The sequence below is a fragment of the Mobula hypostoma genome, chromosome 8 (assembly GCF_963921235.1).
Source record: "Mobula hypostoma chromosome 8, sMobHyp1.1, whole genome shotgun sequence".
Taxonomy (NCBI): domain Eukaryota; kingdom Metazoa; phylum Chordata; class Chondrichthyes; order Myliobatiformes; family Myliobatidae; genus Mobula; species Mobula hypostoma.
Window position 1 is genome coordinate 88804001 of NC_086104.1, and position 25879 is coordinate 88829879.

General features: G+C 42.5%; 1 protein-coding gene across 17 annotated transcripts in view; it reads left to right on the forward strand.

Moving 5' to 3' along the window:
- syne1b (spectrin repeat containing, nuclear envelope 1b) overlaps nt 1-25879 on the forward strand; it is a 504374-nt gene that overhangs the window by 412537 nt on the left and 65958 nt on the right. For all 17 annotated transcript variants that reach the window (XM_063056272.1, XM_063056279.1, XM_063056269.1 and 14 more), the window contains 2 exons: nt 10002-10160; nt 17986-18152. In XM_063056272.1, coding sequence (XP_062912342.1) covers nt 10002-10160; nt 17986-18152 — 326 coding nt within the window. The remainder of the gene's footprint in view (nt 1-10001; nt 10161-17985; nt 18153-25879) is intronic.

Genomic DNA, 25879 nt, shown 5'->3' on the forward strand with positions numbered 1-25879 from the left:
ACACTGCCGCCCAGCTTCGTGTCATCCGCAAACTTGGAGATGCTGCATTTAATTCCCTCATCCAAGTCATTAATATATATTGTAAACAACTGGGGTCCCAGCACTGAGCCTTGCGGTACCCCACTAGTCACTGCTTGCCATTCTGAAAAGGTCCCGTTTATTCCCACTCTTTGCTTCCTGTCTGCTAACCAATTCTCTATCCACATCAATACCTTACCCCCAATACCGTGTGCTTTAAGTTTGCACACTAATCTCCTGTGTGGGACCTTGTCAAAAGCCTTTTGAAAATCCAAATATACCACATCCACTGGTTCTCCCCTATCCACTCTACTAGTTACATCCTCAAAAAACTCTGAGATTTGTCAGACATGATTTTCCTGTCATAAATCCATGCTGACTTTGTCCAATGATTTCACCGCTTTCCAAATGTGCTGTTATCACATCTTTGATAACTGACTCCAGCAGTTTCCCCACCACCGACGTTAGGCTAACCGGTCTATAATTCCCCGGTTTCTCTCTCCCTCCTTTTTTAAAAAGTGGGGTTACATTAGCCACCCTCCAATCTTCAGGAACTAATCCAGAATCTAACGAGTTTTGAAAAATTATCACTAATGCATCCACTATTTCTTGGGCTACTTCCTTAAGCACTCTGGGATGCAGACCATCTGGCCCTGGGGATTTATCTGCCTTTAATCCCTTCAATTTACCTAACACCACTTCCCTACTAACATGTATTTTGCTCAGTTCCTCCATCTCACTGGACCCTCTGTCTCCTACTATTTCTGGAAGATTATTTATGTCCTCCTTAGTGAAGACAGAACCAAAGTAATTATTCAATTGGTCTGCCATGTCCTTGCTCCCCATAATCAATTCACCTGTTTCTGTCTGTAGGGGACTTACATTTGTCTTTACCAGTCTTTTTACATATCTATAAAAGCTTTTACAGTCAGTTTTTATGTTCCCTGCCAGTTTTCTCTCATAATCTTTTTTCCTCTTCCTAATTAAGCCCTTTGTCCTCCTCTGCTGAACTCTGAATTTCTACCAGTCCTCAGGTGAGCTACTTTTTCTGGCTAATTTGTACGCTTCTTCTTTGGAATTGATACTATCCCTAATTTCTCTTGTCAGCCACGGGTGCACTACCTTCCTTGATTTATTCTTTTGCCAAACTGGGATGAACAATTGTTATAGTTCATCCATGCAATCTTTAAATGCTTGCCATTGCATATCCACCGTCAATCCTTTAAGTGTCATTTGCTAGTCTATTTTAGCTAATTCACGTCTCATACCTTCAAAGTTACCCCGCTTTAAGTTCAGAACCTTTGTTTCTGAATTAACTATGTCACTCTCCATCTTAATGAAGAATTCCACCATATTATGGTCACTCTTACCCAAGGGGCCTCTCACGACAAGATTGCTAATTAACCCTTCCTCATTGCTCAATACCCAGTCTAGAATAGCCTGCTCTCTAGTTGGTTCCTCGACATGTTGGTTCAAAAAACCATCCCTCATACATTCCAAGAAATCATCTTCCTCAGCACCTTTACCAATTTGGTTCACCCAATCTACATGTAGATTGAAGTCACCCATTATAACTGCTTACATCAAAGTTGCTGGTAAACGCAGCAGGCCAAGCAGCATCTATAGGAAGAGGCGCAGTCGACGTTTCAGGCCGAGACCCTTCGTCAAGACTGACGAAGGGTCTCGGCCTGAAACGTCGACTGCGCCTCTTCCTATAGATGCTGCTTGGCCTGCTGCGTTCACCAGCAACTTTGATGTATGTTGCTTGAATTTCCAGCATCTGCAGAATTCCTGTTGTTTGCATTATAACTGCTGTTCCTTTATTGCACACATTTCTAATTTCCTGTTTAATACCATCTCTGACCTCACTACTACTGTTAGGTGGCCTGTACACAACTCCCACCAGCGTTTTCTGCCCCTTAGTGTTATGCAGCTCTACCCATATCGATTCCACATCTTCCCGGCTTATATCCTTGCTTTCTATTGCGTTAATCTCATCTTTAACCAGCAACGCCACCCCACTTCCTTTTCTTTCACGTCAATCCCTCCTGAATATTGAATATCCCTGAACGTTGAGCTCCCATCCTTGGTCACCCTGGAGCCATGTCTCTGTGATCCCAACTATATCATAATCATTAATAGCAATCTGCACTTTCAATTCATCTACCTCGTTACGAATGCTCCTTGCATTGACACACAAAGCCTTCAGGTGCTCTTTTACAACTCTCTTAGCCCTTATACAATTATGTTGAAAAGTGGCCCTTTTTAATGCTTGCCCTGGATTTGTCGGCCTGCCACTTTTACTTTTCTCCTTACTACTTTTTGCTTCTACCCTCACTTTACACCCCTCTGTCTCTCTGCACTGGTTCCCATCCCCCTGTTGTGAACTAACCTCCTCTCGCCTAGTCTCTTTAATTTGATTCCCACCCCCCAACCATTCTAGTTTAAAGTCACCTCAGTAGCCCTCGCTAATCTCCCTGCCAGGATATTGGTCCCCCTAGGATTCAAGTGTAACCCGTCCTTTTTGTACAAGTCACGCCTGCGCCAAAAGAGGTCCCAATGATCCAAAAACTTGAATCCCTGCCCCCTGCTCCAATCCCTCAGCCACGCATTTATCCTCCGCCTCATCGCATTCCTACTCTCACTGTCGCGATACAGTGGGAAAAGGACCTTTGAGCTGCGCCACCAGTAATCCCCAGATTTAACCCTAACCTAATCATGGGACAATTAACAATGACCAATTAACCCACTAATCAGTATGTCTTTGGACTGTGGGAAGAAACCAGAGCACCTGGAGGAGCCCCAAGCGATCATGGAGAGAACGTACTAACTCCTCACAGCCAGCAGCGGGAATTGAACCCGGGCCTGTATGGAAAGCACTGTGCTAACCACGACGCTGCCATGCCAATTCATAAGCATGGTTTTGTGCACCTATTATTGTAATAATTACTTTGCTGATTACACATCGCATTTCGTTCCATTCAACCTACTTTAAGTTGTCGGTAAGCACATCACTGCCCAAGCCTGCAGTTCCTCCAGCTGAAATCTGACTTCACTCATTCCGAAATCTTCAGGGATCCCTAACAGCCATTATCAGGAGGACTCTGTCATCTCTTCGCCACCTTCGGCTGATCTCCAGAGAAACGGGGCCTTGTCTGGTGTGTATGCCTGGCTGAGTTAAGTTGCCATGCCGACAGGATTTGCAGAAGGATGTCTTCTGCTGGTCATTGCTGCCTGCCGCACCTCCAACAGTGCCCTTAGGTCAGCTGCAGGGTCAATACCATTCGCTGATGTTTAACTCCCTAAGCCCTGGTACATCTCCCTGCCTCCGCCCGCTGCTTCCAGTGGGATTAGTCGGTCCCCCAATTTCTGTCCGTCCTGCTCAGCTGCAGCCAAAAGCTGCCCTTTTCTGCCTCTTTGGCCGTCTGGTGGCCCTCCTGAGTCTGGCTCCAGTCACTGCCATCACAGAGTAACCTTACTGTCAATATGCCGACGAAGCCCTGGCATCGTGCTTCCACAGGGTAGATGATGGTCCTCCAGCCAGCTTCCTCTCACTCAGCTGCCAAGTCTGAGTACTTCAGCCTTTCCTGCCTGTGGGCAGTCTCCACTCCTTCCTCCCGTGGGATGGTTAACAGTGAGGAGGACTGTTTTGGCCACCTTGGACTATAGATTTGGGCACTGCGGTGCAGTATTATAAGGGTGCTGCACTGCTAATGTTGTAGTACGATGGATGAGAGTTAAACGCACTGTTTCACAGAGCAAAGAGAGTTCACTGAGTGTCCTGGTCAACATTTAGACTTGTTTTAGGTAGTAGTAGGCAGCTGTCAATTCTAGGGGATCATGGGTTTGCTCCTCTGATGGACTGTGTCCTCTCCAGGGTGCAAGCCAGGGCGGGAAGATTTGAAGAACCGGCTGTTGCCCATGCGCGGGTTCCACCTCTCAATGTCACACTCTCTCTCTGACTATCCATCCCAAAGGATGATGATGGTTCCTCTCAATCAGTTAGTGGGGTTTGACATGTGCATCCTGGAGTGGCTGTACAGGCTGATCCTTGACAGGCACTGCTTGCCACATACTTGGCAGGTGCGGCCTGGAGGGGCAGAAGCTCTGTTGTGGCACTTCCTGGCACTGATATAGTCCAAGGGGAGGGCAAGGGCCGATACTGCTTGGCACCAGTGTCGTCGCAGAGGTTGCCAAAGTGAAATTGTAAACAACATCAAGCTGCCTTAGGGACCCTGGCTCCAGATTTCTTCCTTGGGGTTTACTCCCGAATCCTTTCCCGTGGGTGGGTATGGCCGCAAAGCAGTGGAGGTTTAAAATCAGCGTTTTCCTTCTCTCAGGTGAGCTGCCATCCAAGGCTGACGAGCCCCACCTGCCCGAAGCAACTGGTTTTGGGGTGCCAGTGGTCCGCCTTTGCCCCGTCTCTTGTCAGTTGAAACTCGTAGCTAAGCCACACGTGAAGGCCAAGATTTGGATTTGGTTGTCAGAGGCTGTTAGAGACACACGCCATTTGGAGCACTTTATAGGTAGTGGGAGCTTATTCCCCACTACCACCCCTGGCTATGACAACCATAGGAACCTGTTTTTTCATTGCTGTAGGTGACATTTTGCTATGCATTTTTAATTGCTGCCTTGTCTATGCATCACCTCATGAAGTATAGTCACAGAGGTACTTTAGTGGCTACAAAACACTTTGGAAAATCCGCCCACTGTATATACGGTAAATGGTTATATATTCCCTCTATCAAATGTTTTAATCCCTCTTGCACCGGTTTTTAACTAATTGTGCTAGTGCCCTGCGTACAGCAATATCTCTGTTCATGTGTGTGTTGATTTAATTTTCTTGTTTCTGGAGCCGTGCGAGACTGGTTGCTAAACCCATGGCGGGCACACAAGTAAGTTTTGCCAGCTCGCAGTGCTGGTGAGAATCCACTGTCTGGGAGCAGTGAAAGCAGATTCAGCGATAACTGCAAACTGGCTTTGGACGTGCTGGAGAAAAGGACATTCGGCAGTGTCAAGGAGCAGCGTAGTGGATGGGATGGGGTGGGAGCTGTGGAATGTCACTGGTACCACATGGATAGCCCTTTCAGGGAACCAGCACAAGGTCTGACTCAAATTCCCTCCTCTGTGCTGCATGAATTTATGAATGGCTGAGATTGTGATTGAGATCAGTGATTGAGTATAATTCATGTTTTGATACATGGACTCTGCTTAAAGAAATGGGTATGGAGTAGACAGCTGTTGATCACCTGTGCCAGAGTCAACTTAGTCTTAAGGCCTCTCTGAATGTTGTTATGTTTGGGTGGTGCTTTTTGTTCAGTCTGGTTTCTTCTTTGCTTGAAGTTCCTTACTTTTGTATCAGTCCCAGATTTCTCCAGGGATGCTCTGAGCATGTTATTATACCATTTCTGTTGACCTCCACTGGCCTAGATCTGGGAATAGGGAGTTTTTTTTTGGGGAGAAGTTCTTCATCATGATGGGCCCAGTCTAATAACTATTTGCTCGATACTGGTGGTATTGACTTTTCTCGGGAGGCTGGCAGTTATCCACAGGTTCAAAGGCCAAGTTACTAATCAACTAAAGTTTGAAGTCTTTGATCACACAACTGAAAGGATGAGTAGAAAGGAGAAAATAAAGGTTGCAAATGTATTATAGTGTTGGCTAGGGGGAGTGAAGAGAAAGTCTATTTGACCTGAGCTAAGAACCTAAAAGGATATTGCCACCCTTCTGGGGATGTGTGTGTGTGTGTGAGATCTTATATATATAAATAAAAATCTGCATGGAGCTGAGAGATGTGCAAACAAAATAAGCTGTTCCATTGGAGGATTTTAACAATCGGAAGATGAATTAAGATTATGCTGGAGTTAAGGAAAGGAGGGAGGAATAACTACAATATACTCAGGAGAATTTTCTTGACCTGTGCAGTATGTTCTCAGTCCAAGTCAAATGGAGGTACTGCTGGGGAATAAGCTGAGCCAAGTGGACTGACGAGTGGAAGAGCACTTTGGATAAGGATGATTGTTGTTATTAAAGTTTAGATTAGAAACTGAGAATGGTAAGGAACAACCTCAGAATAGAACAGAGCTGGACGACAACTGACTTAATTGGGATCTAGTCATGGTAAAATGAAAATGATCATTCAATTGAAGTTTTTCCTATTTAACGTGTGATCTTCAGAAGATATTTTTGCAGATTGGAGCGCTTCCATTTGAAGGAAAGTTTGAGGACTCACAGCTGAGTTCCTTCAATAAGAAGGGAGATAAGGAGGGCAATGGAACACAAGAGAATGTGTGATGAATGTCAATGAACTCTACAAATAAGAATCAAAGTTGAGAGAGGAAATGAAGTCGAAGCAAGAATATAAAGGCAGAAAAGTAGTTAACAGGGAGCCCAGAAATCTGCGTAAATGGTACACAGATAGTAAAAGGTATGATGTGACTGATGAGGGGCAAAGAAGGAGAAGCTTGCTTATAGAGACAAAGTGAGACTAGAACGCGAGCTCTGTTATCTTGGTTTTTACTAAGGAAGAGGATGGTGACAAATTGTCAGTTGTAGTGGAGATGGTAGAGATAACAAATGCGATGAACATTAGCAAGTAAAGAGATGCAAGAGAAACCAGAAGGGATGATTGTACTTAAAGGAATGTGTGTAGATCTTGCAGCTGGTGGAAAAACTGATAATGTAATTAGCAAAATGTAGGATCTTGGACATCATAAATGGAAGGTATTGGCCATCAAGCATAGAAGTTACATTGAACTTTTAAGTTCCGATTAGATCTCAGGAGAAAAGGCCGAGCTCACTCAACCTATTCTCATAAGGCATGCTCCCCAATCCAGGCAACATCCTTGTAAATTTACCCTGCATCCTTTTTATAGTTTCCACATCCTTCCTATAGTGAGGTGACCAGACTCCTATATTCTGTAGCTGTAACATTATCTCTCAGCTCTTAAACTTAATCCCATGGTTGATGAAGGCCAATGCACCATATGCCTTCCTAACCACACAGCCAATCTGCGCAGCAGCTTTGAGCGTCCTATGGACTCGGACCCCAAGATCCCTCTGATCCTCCATCCTGCCAAGAGTCTTACCATTAATACTACATTCTGCCATCATATTTGACCTACCAAAATGAACCACTTCACACTTATCTGGTTTGAACTCCATCTGCTACTTCTCAGCCCAGTTTTGCATCCTATCGGTGTCCTGCTGTAACCTCTGACAGCCCTCCACACTATCCACAACACACCCCAACCTTTGTCTCATCAGCAAATTTACTAACCCATCCCTCCACTTCCTCATCCATAAGATTGATGAATGGGCAGCACAAGTTTAAGATTCTGTACATGAGATGTAAAGAAGAATTTTTTTTAAATCAGAGAGTTGTAAACACCTGGAATTTGTTTATACATTTGATGAGAACAGAGATGATCTATGATTTGAAAGGGAAAACCTATGGCAAATAAACTTGCAGGGTAGAGGAATGGAATAACAGGCAAGGGATTCACCAGATTGCTCTTCAGAGAACCAATAGGAGTTGAATGATTTGGGCTGTCATGACCACAGCTCCTAAAATTGAAGCATGTTGTGTATATTTTTTTAAATGAGCAGGTCATCCAATCTACTTGTTCTGCGCATGTTTTAATGGTGGAACTCCTCCTACCCACCGAGCCAGTAGGCTGGGCTGTGTTCACCCTTGTGTAAGTGCTGTTTCTCTGGTGTCAGTTGTGTACAACGTAATTTCATTAATGTACATATTGCTTCTTTGTGCCTTACTGACAACCTACAAACTTTAAATCTCATTTTGGAGAAAGAATTCGGATGAAAATCACTTAAACTTTATTAAAGGTGTATTTCAGCAATTTAGCAAATTTGTTAGGCTCTTGACATTAAAAGTAAATGTAATATAGTGCAATTTTAGATGATTTGTGTAAAACAAAACTCGATAAATCTCTAAAATTAATAATTTAACAAACAAGATCTGTTGTATCACCGTTGGAATGATTCCTGAGTCAGTTGGTGTCATCAGACGCATAGAAGCCCTTTTCTTGTCATCCTGGTACAAATAAAATTTGCAAGTTATTTAAATAATATTATTTGAGAGATCATTTCCTTTATGTATGTAGCAGGCAAGTTTGCAGAGCATCATCGACTGTTGGCTTTGTAATGGTCTGTAGCAGAGAGCTGTCTTTCTGGGGTAGCGTTCACATTAAACAGACCACAACAGGAAGTATGCTTAATCTCAGAAGTTGAGGACGATAACCTGACAGCAGACATTATGAGCCTTGCAAGCAGGTTTGTCTAGATTGTTGTTTACATTGAAGTTCACTTTAAATGAAGTTCAGTTTTAACAATACAGATTCTGTTGAAAGAATTAAATGTTGTGATCAGGGTAAGTGGCTAACTCTTAAACGATGCGGGCTTTGCAATAATGTGGGACACGAGAGCAATGGTGATGTGAGGATACTTGATGAGTTGGCATTCTGCTTCCTCTTGGGTTAGATATCAGTATGAACATGAAATTTGAATTTCCTGTAAAGCATTTGAATACATTCACATTGTGTCTGATGGTATTTAGGGCCTCAGTTTGACTTCACAAATCTGTACATGTGTTTAATTTTAATGAGAATATTCATTCATAATTAATGTGGATTGAGTTTAGAGTTCTGGTATTTAAGCTGCCTTTATAAAGATGTCTAATTCCAGTTTAGAAAGATCTCTTCAAGTTAACGATACTGTGTGTAACTTTGGTCATTTAAACATCAAAGTGAAATTTTTGTTACTGCAAATTGTGTTGTCAGTTTTGATTGTGTTGTCACATTTGATGGACCAGGAACCTGTATCTCTGTGTTCTCTTCCTATGGTATTGGTTAGACTTCCATATATTCCAACAGGAATTCAGCTTTTTCTTCATGGACACTGCTCTTACATTTATTTCCTCTCTTACAAAAAAAGTTATTTTTGTTGCAAGCTTAAAATGGGCTCTATAGTAAAGAAAATGTTCTGTATTGATTATAGGTGAATGCTAGTGTATTAAAATGTACTTGGTTGTTTTGTATTTGGATGGTTAACAACACCCCAGGGCACTGAGGCAATTGCTGAGGTCTCTCATGGGAGTACTGTGCTGATCGGCTTCCGTAGGTCTCACAGATAATCACGAGACGATGCAGAAGTGATCTGGTACTGGTCTACTGAATGAGAAGCTTCAACGATGCAGAGAGACCAGGGAAGCTGGTGATGATGTCCTTCAACTAAACCAGGTTAAATAAGGCATAAAGGAGGAATTCATAATTATGATTTGTGGTGTTAAGGGAAGAAATGACTGTCAGTAGGAGGAGGTTAGTAACCAGAGGATGCAAGTTTATGTTCTGTCAAGGAATAATTAAGGAGAACATTATTTTATACAGAAGTGTTGAGATAGAATTCCTTGCGATGAAATTTAGTAGATGGAGCTTTGTCAAGTTTTAAAAGTATGTTCTTAAAAAGGAAATAGTTGCAAGGCCATGCTGAGGAGTGGATCGATTTGGAAAGCTGTTTGAAATTGCCTGTAGAATTCAAGTAGTGAATCAGGTGTTGATCAAGCAGGCTGTCTAGTCCTGCAATGTGTTGAGTTTTTTGAGTTTTATCAGTGATGTGCAAATCAAGACAAGTGGGATGTATTTCATCATGCTCCTGAACTATGCTCTTGTAAACCAAACACTGGAGAATACCTAGCCTCTGTTCTGCCCTTGTTTCTGTGATTCGTTCATTTGTGTTTCACAAAAATAAACTTGGCAGACTGTCAGACAAAAAGGTGCAAGGAAGAAGTTGAGCTTTTAACATAATATTGCAAGGTTTTTGTGATCATAGATCTAGGCAGACTGTGATGTTACTTCATTGGTCTCCCATTATCTAAATGTTGCAGTAGTTACTATTAATATTTAATGCACTTATCATGGCTTTTTTTTTTGTGCGAATCTAATCCTCCCAATGCTTTAAATCTCCAGGTCTTGTCCCGCAGACAGCTGGTAACAGAGAAGCTGAATGAGTGGGCACTGTTCAATGAGAAAAACAAGGAACTGTGTGAGTGGTTGACCCAGATGGAGAGCAAAGTCTCACAGAATGGGGACATCAGCATCGAGGAGATGATTGAAAAGCTGCAGAAGGTAAATTCTGAAATGCTGCTGGTAATACTTGTTAAATTTAATTTTAAAAAATTAATTTAGAGATACAGCATGGTAACAGGTCTTTCTGGCTCAACAAGCCCACGCTGCCCAATTGCACCCATGTGACCAATTAACCTTGGAATGTGGGAGGAAATCAGAGCCCCCGGGGGGAACCTACCCGCTCATGGGGAGAATGTACAGACAGCTGCAGGGACCGAACTCAGGCCACGAACGCTGTAATAACGTTACGCAAACTGCTACACTCCCATGCCACCTCTAAATAGTGTTACTCAGAATGCGCAAGCCATTGTTTTTTTTGATTTGTATGTGCACAGATAAAGCAACATGTGTGTTGTAAGAGAGGCAAAGATTTCATTGGGTGATGTGTACTCATCCAAATAGTTTGCCACTGTAGGAGCAAACTTAAAGATCAAACAAAGCTGGTGTTTGACTACTAGGGGATTTGACTTAAAACTAGTGCACACCAGGAGACCAGCCAAAGCTGATCAGCCTGAGCTTGAATTTGGTGCTGCTTTACATTCTCATTTGGCGAGATTACCAGTAATACTACGTTTTGATAACAGAATGTGTTCTCAGGAAGACTTAATTAAGTAACAGACTAGGTCCTGATTACAGAATAAAATGATTATCCACAGGTCTAGCAGTAAATCCAATTTTCTATTACAATGATGGGTACACGGCACAATTATGAAGGTCCTAAACTTGGGTGTGTTCACTGCTACATTCCAAGTCTGTACATTTGTCTGCCATTCTCTGTTACCACATTCAGCACAATCCACATCTCTATTTACCATTTACTAGCCCTCACTATTCTTACCCCTACAACAGGCAGTTTAAATTTCATTTTGTGCTGCAGTAGGTAGAGATTTCTGTTGTTTCTCTTTATTTCTTAATCTAGAGCAGTGTGGATGGGTTCCAGGGAAATGGGAGATCTGGGAGACCTGCGGTCTCCCTGATTACAACATCTGCAGGAAGTGCATCTGGATGCAGTTCTTTACAGACTAGATAAGGGAGCTGGAGCTGGATGACGTGTGGCTCGTTCAGGAGAGTGATAGAGGTGATGGATAGGGGCTACATGGAAACAATCACACTTAATTTACAGGAGGCAGGTTGGTGTGGGTGAAATGGCATACCAGGGGATAGTGGGACTGATGAAGTCTCTGGCATTGAGTTTGACTCTGTGGCTCAGAAGGTAAGGGCAGAGAAGAGGACAGTGATGACGATAGGGGATTCAGTATTTAGGGGAATAGGCAGAAGATTCTCTGGATGCGAAGGAAACTAATGGATGTTACGTTGTTTCCCAGGTGCCAGGGTCAGGGACATCACAGACTAGGTCCAAAACATTTTTTTTGTTATTAATTTTTTATTGCAAACCCAACAACTTACATTCAATACAACCAGTTGCCAATCACAAGGGCAGGAATGACTGCTGGATGTCCTGGGGTTTAGATGTTTCAAAAGGAACAGGGAGGCAGGTACTAGAGGCAGGGAGTGGCATTGCTGATCACGGACAGTATCACAGCTGCAGAGAGAAGGGATATCATCATCTACTGTGTCATTGTGGGTGGAAATCAGGAACAGGAAGGGAACAATCACTATATTAGGAGTATTCTATAGACACCTCCCCCCTGGGCCCCCTAGGTAGCAACAGAGACACCAAGGAACAGATTGGGAGAAAAGTGCAAAAATAATAGATTTGTTGTCACGGTGACTTCAACTTCTTGAATTTTAATTGGCCTCTCAGTGTAAAAGGTTTAGATGGGGCAAAGTTTGTTATGTATATCCAGGAAGGATTTCTGACAGGCTGACTAGAGGAGAGGCCATACTGGATCTAGTACCAGGCAGTTAACCTGATCAGATGACAGATCTCTCAGTGGGTGAACATTTTGGAGACGGTGACCACAACTCCCTGACCATTGCTATAGCCTTGGACCGGGATAGGAGCAGACGGTATTTAATTGGGGAATTGCAATTTATGATGCTATTAGGCAGGAACTTGGGAGTGGAAATTGGGAACCGATGAGCTCAGGGAAATGCATAACCGAAACATGGAGGTTGCTCAGGGAGCAATTGAATGGAGTTCTGGATAGGTTTGTCCTCTTGGGGCAGTAACGAGAAGTGGAACATGTACATCTGTAATCAAGAGAAAGAAGGAAGGGTACGTATAGTGTATACATGTGAGGATACATGTACATATAACATAATGTAAAAAGAATCAATCCCAACGCTAGTGGTCCCTGTGACTAGTGGTGTTGGGACCAATTCTTTTTATGTTATATGTTAATAATTTTGGATGATGGTATTGATGGCTTTGTTGCAAAGTTTGCAGACATTGCAAGGATAAGTGGAGGGACAGGTAGTTTTGAGGAAGTAGAGAGGCTACAGAAGGACTTGGACAGATTAGGAGAATGGGCAGGGAAGTGGCAGATGGAATATAGTGTCGGGAAGTGTATGGTCATGCACTTTGGAAGAAATGAAAGGGTTAACTATTTTCTAAATGGAGAGGAAATACAGAAAAGATGGAGGCACAAAGGGACTTGGGAGTTCTTGTGCAGGATTCCAGAAAGGTTAATTTGCAGGTTGAGTCTGTGGTGAGGAAGGTAAATGTGATGTTATCATTCATTTCAGGAGGACTAGAATATAAAAGCAAGGATGTAATGTTGAGACCTTCTAAAGCACTAGTAAGGACTCGGAGTATTGTGAGCAGTTTTGGGCCCCTTAGAAAGGATGTGCCGAAGCCAGAGAGGGTTCAAAGGAGGTTCATGAAGATGATTCCAGGATTGAACGACTTGTCATGTGAAGAGCATTTGATGGCTCTGGACCTGTATTCACCGGAATTCAGAAGAATGAGGGGTGACACATTGAAACTTATCGAATGGTGAAAGGGCTCGATAGAGTGGATATGGAAAGGATGTTTTCTATGGTGGGAGAGTTTAAGACCAGAGGACACAGCCTCAGAATAGAGGGGTGTCCTTTTAGAACAGAGATGAGGAAGAATTTTAGCCAGAGAGTGGTGGCTCTGTGAAATCCGATATCACAGGCAGCTGTGGAGGCCAAGTCTGTTTGTATAAGGCAGAGGTTGATAAATTCTTGATTGGTCAGGGCATGAAGGGATACGGGGTAATGACAAGAGATTGCAGCTGAGAGGTAAAATGGTTTAGCCACGATGAAATGGTGGAGCAGATTCAATGGACCAAATGGCCTAATTATGCTCCTGTGTCTCCTGTGTCTTGTGGTTATAAGGTTTAGGGAGCAAAAATCAGACAGGGCTGTTGAAAATTATCAGGTAATGAAGTAGGTACTTAAAATGGAATTAGAAGGGGACATGAGAAGGCCTGGGCGAGTGGATAAAGGAAAACCTCATGGCATTCTACAAGTGTATGCAGAACAGCAGGATGACTAGAGTGAGAGTAGGACCTGTTGTGTGAACGCAGTCACTGGAGAGACACAGCTGATAGGTGTATAAATTGTCTTTTTTATTTGATACACATACTCACAAAAAAGCTGGAATCGTGAGAGAGAGATCCAACATTACAGCACATTTTTATATGTCAAAGAACAAAGGTAACAGGACAATATCTTTAGCTACAAAGCTTTCATCATGCTTCTTTTGAGTTGCATGTAATTTTTCATTTGTCTGGATCTTCCCACCAACACATCCAAACTAAAGGTACGTCCACACTACTCCGGATAATTTTGAAAACAAAGCTTTTTCTCTTCGTTTTGCCCTCCCATCCACACTGAGCCGGCATTTTCAGCCCCCGAAAACGGAGATTTTCGAAAACACTCTCCAGAGTGAATAAATCTGAAAACGCTAAATATCCAGCGTAGTGTGTACGGGGTAAACGGAGAGATTTAAAAACGTCATGACAACACCACAACAACAATGCTTTTTTCTGCTTCTGCTTGGTACTGCGCAAGCTGTTATAACGTGCAGTCGGTGTGAATGGCGTGAGAGTTAAATTGTAAAGTGAGCTTTTTTGACTATCTAAAGATGCTGTCATGACGTGCCGGAACAAATGTTCATTGTTTTCTTGAACGCCACCACCTAACAATTTCAGAACAGACGGACTAGACTGAAGCCAGAAGGGTTAGAAATGTACTCACCAAATACTTTGACCCATAGCTTACTGAATAAATAAGTATACTCACTTCGCCCTGTTTTCTGTCCTTGCTTGTATGAAGGTGGTTCACCTATTTATGCAAGTACTTCTCTGACAATAGATGTGTAACAGCCTAATGTAGCATTGTATTGAAATACAAGGTAACGCTGATGCAGACGTTTTATACATTTAACAAGGTGCTTTGTTAATGCAACAGAGTTAGTCAGTTTTTCAATGTTCGTCGTCAGCCGGGTCATACTGTCCGTGAACTCGCTGTCGGTTGCCTCCATACGCTCCAGTATTTGTTTTTTTTTAAGTTTTAAGTCCTCCTGCGCGAGAGCCAAGAGCAATTCCTTTTAAATTTTTCTACTCTGTAACTGGACAAACGCGCACTAAGCATACCGATTCCTCTTCGCTTGTTTTCTGTGTGTCCTGCGCATGCCCAGTAGGAGGAGATTCGCCCAAATATTCGCCTAATGGGGACGGAGATATTTTGAAAAACGCTTAGTTTGGACGCCTGTCGTTTTTACTCAAAACCGGCGTTTTCAAAATTATCCAGCGTAGTGTGGACGTAGTGTAACTGTTAATTACTGTTGTTTTCATGCATTGGGATGTTGATTGGATCATGAATTTGCAGACAATTAGTTAAGTGCCTGTTTCTTGGTTGGTCTAGTCTGTGTTTTACTTTTCTGGGCCGTGGTTTAAATTTAATCTGCAATCGATATTCAGGTGTGAAGGTTGGTTGCTGAAATCAATATTCCCTATATGCCCTAACCCCCCAAAAAATACCCTAATGGGACAAATCAGGAATGAAAGAGGACATGTGCCTTGAGTTGAAGGAGGTAGAGGAGAGCCTCAATGAATATTTGCCTCATTATTCACCAGTGGCAGGGACTTGATGAACTTGAGGAGTGTTTAGAACAAGCTGGAGTGTGTCAGTGTTAGGAAAGAGGATGTGTTTGGAACTTTTGGAGAAACATTAGGATTGATAAATCCCCAGGGCTGGATGGGATGTTCCCCAACTTATCATGGGAAGTGAGGGAGGAGATTTCTGCACCTTTGGCCATGGTCTGTGCATCGTCACAGGCTGCAGGACTAGTGTCTGCTGATTGGAGCGTGGCAAGTGTTATTCCTTTCTCAGAGATAATAAGGATAATCTTGGGATTTATAGACCAATGAGTCTTACATCAGTGGTGGGCAAATCACTGGAGAAGATTCTTAGAGAAAAGACTTACGAGCTTTGGAGAAGCAATCTTATTAGGAATAGTTAGTGTGGCTTTGTGAGGGGCTGGTTGTGCCTCATGAGCCTCATTGAATTCTTCAAAGAAGTGACAAAATAGATTGATAAAGGTAGGGCTGTGATGTAGTGTACATGGATTTTTATAAAGCTTTTGACAAGGTTCCCCATGGTAAGCTCATTCAGAAATTCAGGAGGCATAGGATCCGGGGAAACTTGGCTATTCAGAGCAACACACACACACACACACACACACACACACACACACACACACACACACACACACACACACACACACACACACACACAAACACAAAATGCTGGAGAACTCAGCAGGCCAGGCAGCATCTATGGAAAAAAGTGCAGTCGATGTTTCAAGCAGCCTGGCTTGCTGAGTTCCTCCAGCATTTTGCGCGTGTTGCTCAGATTTCCAGCATCTGCAGATTTTCTCTTGTACGGGAATTTAGAATTGGCTTGCCCATAGGAGGTAGAAGGTGGTTATAGTTGGAGCATTTTCTACCTGGTAGTCAGTGACTTGTAGTGTTCCACAACAATCTGTTCTTGGACCCTTGTTTTTTGTGATTTCTTTTAATATTATAAATGACTTGGATGTAGAAGTGTATGTGTAAGTTTGCAGATGACATGGTGGCTGGTGATGTTGGGAATAGTACAGGAGGTTGTCATAGGTTGCAAAGGAACATCAATAGAACATAGAGCTGGGCTGAGGAGTGGTGGAGTTCAATCCAGAAAAATGTGTGAGGTGATGCAGATTGCAAGGTCGTACTTGGAAGGAAGAGTACAAGGTTACTGACAGGATTCTTAGCAATGTAGAGGAATAGAGGGGTCTTGGGGTCTGAGTTCATAAATCCCTCTTAAGTTGCCGCACAAGTTGATCGGATAGTTAAGAAGTCGAATGGTGTGTCGGCTCTCATTAGTCAGGAATTGAGTTCAAGAGCTGTGAGGACATGTTGCAGCTCCTAAAACTGCAGTTAAATCACATTTGGAATATTTGTTCAGTCTAGTTGCCTCATTATAGGAAAGATGTGAACAGCTTTATAGAGGGTGCAAGTAGAAGACGAAGCATCATAAAGATTGAAAGATGTCCTGGCTCCAAATAAGACACTGTTATTAAAAGGAGAGAATGGTTCAGAGAGACATAGTCATGCACAAAGGATCAGTCCTTCAACCCACCATGTCCATACTCACCATCAAATACCCATCTATATCAATTTACCAGCACCTGGGTGTGCTATCTTCTTTACGGCGGTGATTCAAATGTTTGCCTAGATACTTACCTAGATACTTCTCATTTGTTCCAGATTAGTATGTTTCTCCCCATTAACTACTTTAATCTTACAACATAGAAAACCCATTTAGCTCATCAAGCTTTTTGTAAAGCAAATAGTGCCATTCTCCAGCGTTTCCCCATAGCCCTCTAATTATCTTTTTTCCCTAAGATCATCTTCAGTCCTTTCTTTTGTTTAAACCCAAGATTGAATCTGCTGCAACAACCCTTTTTGGATGTTCATTTGCTGCTTAAAAAAATTTCCTCTTGCCACCTCTGATTTGTTCACTAATTGAATTAAATATGCAGGGATGTGATGTTGAGGCTGTATAAGGCGCTGGTAAGACCTCACTTGGAGTACTGTGGGCAGTTTTGGTCTCCTTATTTGAGAAAGGATGTGCTGATGTTGGAGAGGGTACAGAGAAGATTCACTAGAATGATTCCGGGAATGAGAGAGTTAACATATGAGGAACGTTTGTCCGCTCTTGGACTGTATTCCTTGGAGTTTAGAAGAATGAGGGGAGACCTCATAGAAACATTTCGAATGTTGAAAGGCATGGACAGAGTGGATGTGGCAAAGTTGTTTCCCATGATGGGAGAGTCTAGTACGAGAGGGCATGACTTAAGGATTGAAGGGCGCCCATTCAGAACAGAAATGCGAAGAAATTTTTTTAGTCAGAGGGTGGTGAATCTATGGAATTTGTTGCCACGGGCAGCAGTGGAGGCCAAGTCATTGGGTGTATTTAAGGCAGAGATTGATAGGTATCTGAGTAGCCAGGGCATCAAAGGTTGTGGTGAGAAGGCGGGAGAGTGGGACTAAATGGGAGAATGGATCAGCTCATGATAAAATGGCGGAGCAGACTCGATGGACCGAATGGCCGACTTCTGCTCCTTTGTCTTATGGTCTTATGGTGTCCTTGGCTTTGTTTGTCTTTTGCTAGTTGGAAATGTTTGTTTTACCTGGTGATTGGAAGACAGGAGAATAAGGAATGGAAACCAGGATACTTAGAGCATGCAGAACTTGGATGCATTCTTCATTGCGGTTATTGGGTCATGTGCAGGAATAGTCTTTTTTTTAATACTATTTGCATACCTTTTTCCTTCTACATATGTCCAGTTGAGCATTGCTTTATTGATGGAATGCAACTCTAACCGGGTTCTCTCCCACTTGTTCCACAGGATTATCAGGAGGAAATCACTGCAGCAGCGGAGAACAAGGTGCAGCTTCAACAGCTGGGCCAGAGACTGGTCCAAGCAAGTCATGAAAGCAAGGCATCGGAAATAGAATACAAACTGGGCAAGATTGATGATCGATGGCAACATCTGCTGGATCTCATTGGTGCCAGGTAAGAAACGAACAGCATCCATTAGATTGGGTTGGTGCCACATAAGAGACCTCAGACTCTCTTGAAACCTGTCAAATCCCGTTCACTGCCTGCATAGCAGTGATACTAAATGCAGTGAATTCCAGCCTGCTCAGAGCTTTGCCAGTGTCGGGCCAGCAGAATTTCTGAACCATTCGATGTTACTCCGATTAATACTCCAACACACTTTGAATTCAATTTTTTGTTCAGATGTTACACAGTAGAGTGATACATATTGCAGTGAATCTGGTGAGTTTTCAAGAAAGTGGGGCGGCACGGTAGTGTAGCGGTTAACGTAACACGATTACATCACCAGTGACCCGGGCTCAACTTCTGCCACTGTCTATAAGTGTGTAAGTTTTTCCTGTGTCCGCGTGGGTTTCCTCCGGGTGCTCTGGTTTCCTCCCACATTCTAAAGACATACGGGTTAGTAGGTTAATTGGTCACATGGGTATAATCGGGTGGTGCCAGCGCATTGGGCAGGAAGAGCCTGTTCCCATGCTGTGCCTCTACACAATAATAAAGTGAAGCAAGGGAGACAGAACAGGATAAAGGGAAAGGTGGGCCAAAGGGCCTGTACTGTGCTGTACTGTTCTAAAGATTGTACTGGGATTCCAGTGAGAGGGAAGGCATCAGCACCCAGTGTGCCAAATATTGATCTATCCAGATAGTGGGTTATCCATATTACTGTAATGATATTTATTGCTTATTTATTTATTATTATTTCTTTTTGTATTTGCACAGTCTGTTGTCTTTTGCACACTGGTTGAACACCAGTGTTGGTGCGGTGTTTCATTGATTCTATTATGGTTATCATTCTACTGTGGATTTATTGAGTGTATCTGCAAGAAAGTGAATCTCATGGTTGTAAATGATGACATGTATATATACTTTTACATTGAACTTTGTCACTTCAAATAAGATTGTGTGTTCTTTGTTGTATTGTTGATATGTCCACAAATTTGACACTTTCTGCTACGGCTGAGCAAATGCTGAAGTTCATCTTACTAGATGCATGTGGGTTGCATGGATCTGAGCATCAAAAACTGTCCTCACTGGTGATGTTCTTATTGCAAAATAGACCCATTGACAAGTTGCCCCAGGCGGATAACAGAGGGCAGAAGGTTAGGCTTCAGTTGTTCAGAGCTAAGGCCTTTTCGGTTCTGGTTACTGCATCTCAGAAAGAACGTGAGAAGGGTAGTGGGAATCTGGAACTCTCTACCTCGGGATGTCCATTCTGAGCATTAATTTGGATTTTCAAGACTAAACGTTGACTTTTGTTAGTAATTTTGATTTGAAACTAAGGAAGATAACTGGAGTTGTGGAGCTTGGGAAATTGAATGACTGTCTCTTATTCCAATGAAGCTAATTTAGATTATGAGGACACGCAGTCCTCTCTTATTGTCATTTAGTAATGCATGCATTAAGAAATGGTACAATATTTCCTCCAGTGTGATATCACAGAACACAGGACAGACCAAGACTGAAAAAAACTAACAAAACCACATAATTATAACATATAGTCACAACAGTGCAACAATACCATAACTTGATGAAGAAGTCCATGAGCACAGTAAAAAGTTCAAAGTCTCTCAAATGTCCCACATCTCACGCAGACGGGAGAAGGAAGAAAAACTCTCCCTGCCATACCTGACCTCGGTCCGACTCTGAGTCATCCGGAAACTTCGAGCTCTGATTAGCTCTCCGACACTGAATACTAAGTGCCATCTCTATCCAAGCGATTCGACCTCTATCTCGGTCGCCAACAGCAGGCAAAGCCGGGGATCTTGAGGCCTTCCCTCCAAAAGATTCCTGATCACGCAGTAACAACAGCAGCGAACTGGCATTTCAGAAATTTTTTCCAGATGTTCCTCTGTGCTTTCATGTCCATCTCCATCAAATCAGAATTGTCCACGGCCCCTATTTAACGGATACAATATCATTTTTCACCGGAGGGCTGCGCACAGATGCACGAATTTAATGGAATTGAAGTTCACATAGCCATATTGAGTAAAGAATATTTCCTTCAGTCAGGATGGTAATGATCCACTAAGGGTTGTGTAACAGTTTAGTCATTTTGTGGTTACTTTATTTGATGTTTTAATTACTTTTCCTTAAATAGATACTGAATTCCAATGATGAACTTTGAATTTACTTTTCCTGAGATTATTAACTTGACCATTTGCTTTACAAGTCCAGTAACTGTGCTCCAGCTGTCATGTGATACATTTTATCATACTGAGTCTGCCATTGAATATCTTGAACATTGCTCTTTGAAAATGTTTTAAAATGACTCCTTTCTTCATAAGCAAAATGGCTACAGCATTAGACAGTCAACAGTTGTCGTAGATTTCCAGCCTCCAACAGCTGAACTCTTTGGAGAAAACCTTTTGATTTTGTTTCCTAAATCCATAAAAATCATTTGTTGTCCTGTAACAATGCAGCTGTTAGGTCTTTGGGCAGCTGCCTTGGATGCTCTGACAGCAGTCCTCTTGTGGTGCTACAAAGGATCCAGTGCTACCTTCCCAGAATCCAGACATTTTTTTTCCCAATTACTTTTCTTGATCTCCTTTAAATCAGCTGTTCTGTACAAACTTATCTGCACGAGCTTGTTGAAATGTCCGCTGTCCACATGCTAGCTTTATGCTGAAGGGGCTTATGTGGGCTGGACGATGTCAAAGGGAGGAGGGGTGGGGAGGGTGTGATGAGACACAGAGAGACACATCCCAAAAAAACCTGCTAGTCACTGGAGCATGCTTAATGAACGTGTGTGCAATTCTTGCCAGAGAGTTAGACTGATATCATCGTTGATGTAATGATTAATCCCTGAGGGGAGACATAGGAAATTCCAGTAGTGTCTGACAATATCATTTCATAGTTGGTCCTAAGCCTCCTTTCAGGGGATTTTGTGTATAATTAAAAGGGGGTCACATTAGCAATAACTTCTGGAGCCAACTTCTGTTTGGTAAACATGACAGAGTTCAAACGCAATGATAATTACTATCTTTAAAATGTATAATTATCTAGTTTAAAATTTATATAGCACTTTTTGTGATCTCAGCATCCACATTTTAATTTAATCCAATGCCCCTGAATTGGAGTCATGATTGTAATATAGAAACGCAATAGAGCTCCCCAGACAATGGGAAGGTCACCTAGATCTGGCAGGTTTAAACATGGGGTGAATGTTGCCCAGGAGGCTGACTTGATGTATATGTCTCCTCCCCTTCGCCCCAGCCAAAAAAAAAGATGGGGTGGAGAATGTCTTTAATCTTGTGCTTCTGCAATGTTGCCCCATTTTTTGACTGTTACCTCATGATAATATTCACATTATCATGTTAGGATGAGTTATACTGCACATAGTTTGGCAACTCCAAACATCTAAGGAGGCCATTTAGTGTTATCAATGAGCAAATGCTTTCATTCAGAGGGAGGTGAATCTCTGAGATTCTCTATTCCAGTAGTTTATACTTTATTGTTGCCAAACAATTGGTACTAGAACGTACAATCATCACAGCAATGTTTGATTCTGCGCTTTCACACTCCCTGGATGACAAATATTAAATATTAAAAATAGTTAAAATTAGTAAATATTAAAAGTTTAAATTATAAATCATAAATAGAAAATAGAAAAATGGGAAGTAAGGTAGTGCAAAAAAACCGAGAGGCAGGTCTGGATATTTGGAGGGTACGGCCCAGATCCGGGTCAGGATCCGTTCAGCAGTCTTATCACAGTCAGAAAGAAGCTGTTCCTAAATCTGGCCATACGAGTCTTCAAGCTCCTGAACCTTCTCCTGGAGGGAAGAGGGACGGAAAGTGTGTTGGCTGGGTGGGTCGTATCCTTGATTATCCTGGCAGCACTAGTCAAGAGTGATTGATGAATTTGTGGATATTAAGGAAAGTAAGAAGTTGAGAATTGTGCAGGAAAATAGGGTGAGGCTAAAGATCATCCTTGAGAATGCTCAAAGGACCAAGTGGCTACTTTGGCTCCAAATTTGCACTTATCTTGTATATTGAAAGCATTTGTTAGTGTTAAATGTCATCTACCATGCATCTATGCAATACACCCGCTGATCTACGTACTTGTGGAACTTATTACTATACCCCTCACAGTGCATTATGCTTCCAAACTTGTTATCAACATATTTAGAAATATCAAAGTTTATAATTTATGCACATACATTGAGTTTATTGTTATAATGCACAGGTACAGTGCAACAGCATCACAGGCATATGGCATCAGATGCACCCCAGTCACAAGAAAAAAAACATAAATTGAAAATAAATTATACAAGAAAGAACACAATTAGAACAAAACAAAATCCAGTTTATTGCAAGTACAATGTATGAGATGTATACCCACGTCCAAGACATTTATAAATACATTAAACAAGCAGTGTTCCTGGTACTGAGTCTGAGGAACATCCATTCCCTGCTGTCTGAAAAAGAGCTGCTAGCTAATAGTTTATTTCCTGTCACCTAGCCATTTTCTACCTGTTCTTTACTGCCCCTTTTATTTCATGAGCTTAAATCTTGACAATGTGCCCATTATACAGCATTTTATCAAACACCTTTTGAAAATCGATATGTACTGCATCCACTGCATTCTCCTCATCAAAAAAAAAACTATGAAATGAGTAGAGTACATTTTATCTGTAGCAAATCCATGCTGGGCCTTTCCTCTTCCATCCACCCTTGTCCTAGAGCACAATTGGATCATTACAACGGTTGATCATGGTCACTATTTTGGAGTTATTTTTACAGGTTACCACATTCCCAATGTGCTGTAGTTTAGTGGGAGTTTTGTGGCACAGCATTATTGTCTGTACCCATCAATCTTGTGCATGAAACTATAATAATCTGCTCTCTGACTATTTGTAAGTCCCAACAGATTGGCATCTGGCTCACCAAGTGATGTTTGCAGGACTCCCTTCAAACTCAATAGAGCCCGGTTTTCGTGCTCCTTTGAACGTGATGGACTTGCTGGAAATTTTATTGCAGTACTGTGCAACATTTTTTATTAAAGATGTAACTTATAACTCGGTTGGCATAGTAACTGGAATAACAACCTGAGTGTAACTGTGAATTGTGGGTCTCGTTTCTGGCCAAACTGTTGCTCTGTAGGTAGAGTGGTGGTTGAGGAGTTAAAGATGATATGATAAGGACTGGAAATGGGCTTGCGTTCTGAGTGAAGCATTCTGGTGATAGCTCCGATTCACTTCCTGTTGCTTTGTAGATTACTTCAAAGATAGTACATAGGAGCAGGCCCTTTGGTTCATGGTGCCAGTGCCAAACACGATGACAAATTAAACTAAGTCTCTTCAGCCTGCACATGACCTCTGTCCATCCACTCCCTGCATATCCATGTGTCTAACTAAAAACTTACTCAGCCCCACTGTGGTACCTGCTTCCACGACTATCCCTGGCAGCCTGTTCCAGGCATTTCCTTGAAACTTTCCTCCTCTCACAATAAATGCGTTTCATCTATTGTTTGTCATTCCTACCCTGAGACAAGGATTCTGACTGCCTTCTCTATCTATGCCTTTATAATTTTACAACCTTCCATCAGGTTTCCCTTCAGTTCCGAAGAAAACGACCCAGTAAGCCTCTTGTGTACCCTTTCCAAAGTCTCTTTCCTGTAATGGGGCAACCAGAATTGGATACATGACAACGATGTTTTTGAAGTTACACTCAGTAAAATAATCTCAGCCACATTTCGTCTTAGGAACTCCTTCACTGACCGCGAAAACAGCGGTGTTGGTAGTTCACCCCAGAGTATATCAGAGAGATCATTTTATTTGGCGCATGTATCTGATTGTCAGTTGGCATTAAATCGTGAATAATTTGATGAATAAACTCTTCCCGGGCTTCCGGCCAGGGACAGGTATCAATTATAACCGAGAAGACAGAGAAGAACTTATTCGTCATATACACCGGGAAAGCACTAGATTCTTTTTCATGAATAGCTTGATCAGCGGCCATCAACAGTGTGCTAAGCCAGAGACAGTCCTTCATAGCTGCTCATATGCAACAATTCAGCACACTGTCACATAGGTTTGCTGACAGAGGAGGCCCATTTGACCCTTTGAGTCAGAACCAGTTCTGCAAGGAATGATCCAGCCACTGCCCCTTTCCTATTTCCATTGCTCTGCAAGTTATTTTTGAAGTGCTTTTCTGGTTTCTTTTTGAAAGCTGTGCTTGAATCTACTCCTCTAACTTAACAGCCAGCCCCCTCAACCATCCTAGTGCTGTATCATAATCCCAGCTACTTGTTGTATGTAAACACAGTAAAACACTCCAGACAAAAAATACAAGAAAATTTGATGCGGAGCCACATTTTGGGAGGTTAACGGAAGTTTGGAGAGAATCTTATTCATGCTAATTTACAGGATGCCAACATAACTGGCAAGACCAGCATTTGTTCCCCATTTCAGACGCTGACAGGTTAATTGGCGGCTGCAGGTTGCCCCTAGCGTATAGGTGAGCGGTAGAGTCTGAGGGCAGTCGATGCCAGTGTAGGGAGAATGGGATTGATTGATGGTCGACACAGGCTCGATGGGCTGAAGGGGCTCTTTCCATGCTGTATCTCTCTGTGACTGTATGGTAACAGAGGGCTGTGGAACCAAGGGTGGATGCAGAATGATGTGTACGGCTTCGGACTGGGAGCCAGTGATCATCACTGAGCTCAAGATTGATGGGTGGATGGGACAGTACAGGTTGGGAGGCAGCCAATAGGCATTTGAACAGTGTGGGTTTATAGATTGTAGAGTTTGATGGGTAGGTATAAAGATACAGGTTGGGAGGGAGCCAACAGTGCTGAACAATGTGGGTTTACAGAGTATGGAGGTTGATAGGTGGATGGAACTTTATAGGTTGGGAGGGAGCCAGCAGGTATTTGAACAGTGCGGTTTACAGAGTGTAAAGGGTGATCATCCAGTGAGGATGATCTTGCATTAGTCGTGTGCAGAGATAAATGTGTTGGTAAGGTATCCAGCAGCAGTAACGTAAATAAAGCAGATTAGCTTTATTTGTCACGTATACATTGAAATGCCGCACTGTTTGTGTAAATCGACCAACTCAAGTCCGAGGATGAGTTGGAGGGCAGCCCACAATTGGCACGCCACAAGTTACGAACCCTAAGCCAAATGCCTTTGCACCCGGAGGCAACCCATGCAATCACGGGGTGGAGGTATAAACTCCTGACAGATAGTGGTAGGAATTAAACCCCCATTGGTAGTCTGATGCAATGTATTGCGCCAAGGTGTCACCTAGCTGCAAGACCACAGTATGAAGAGGTTCACCTGTATCCTAAGTGTGGCAGGGCGGTAGCACAACTCCGAGAGTCATTTAAAAACAGTTAAGTAGGGATAATGGAGCCACCTCAATTTGAACTATAATAGGCATCAGGATTGCTGTTGGCTGTATCATATGTGAAAATAGCTTGAAGTTAGGCATGTGTTCAAATGCCATGAAATAAGATCGGTCTCTGAAGTAGAACTGGGGTTGTTGTTCTGTGAAGTTGGGAAAAGCTTTGTTATGTGTGTTTCCATTAGGAATCTGAGCACTTTGAATTCAAGTCATGCTTTTATTTCCGTTTGAATCTGACCCTTAGACTCAGGGGTGTTATAGCAGGGTTTCAGCCTCGCTTGTGAGTTGAGCAACAGCTGGAACAAAGGGCTATTATTTTTAACTTCTCGGTGATTTAATCG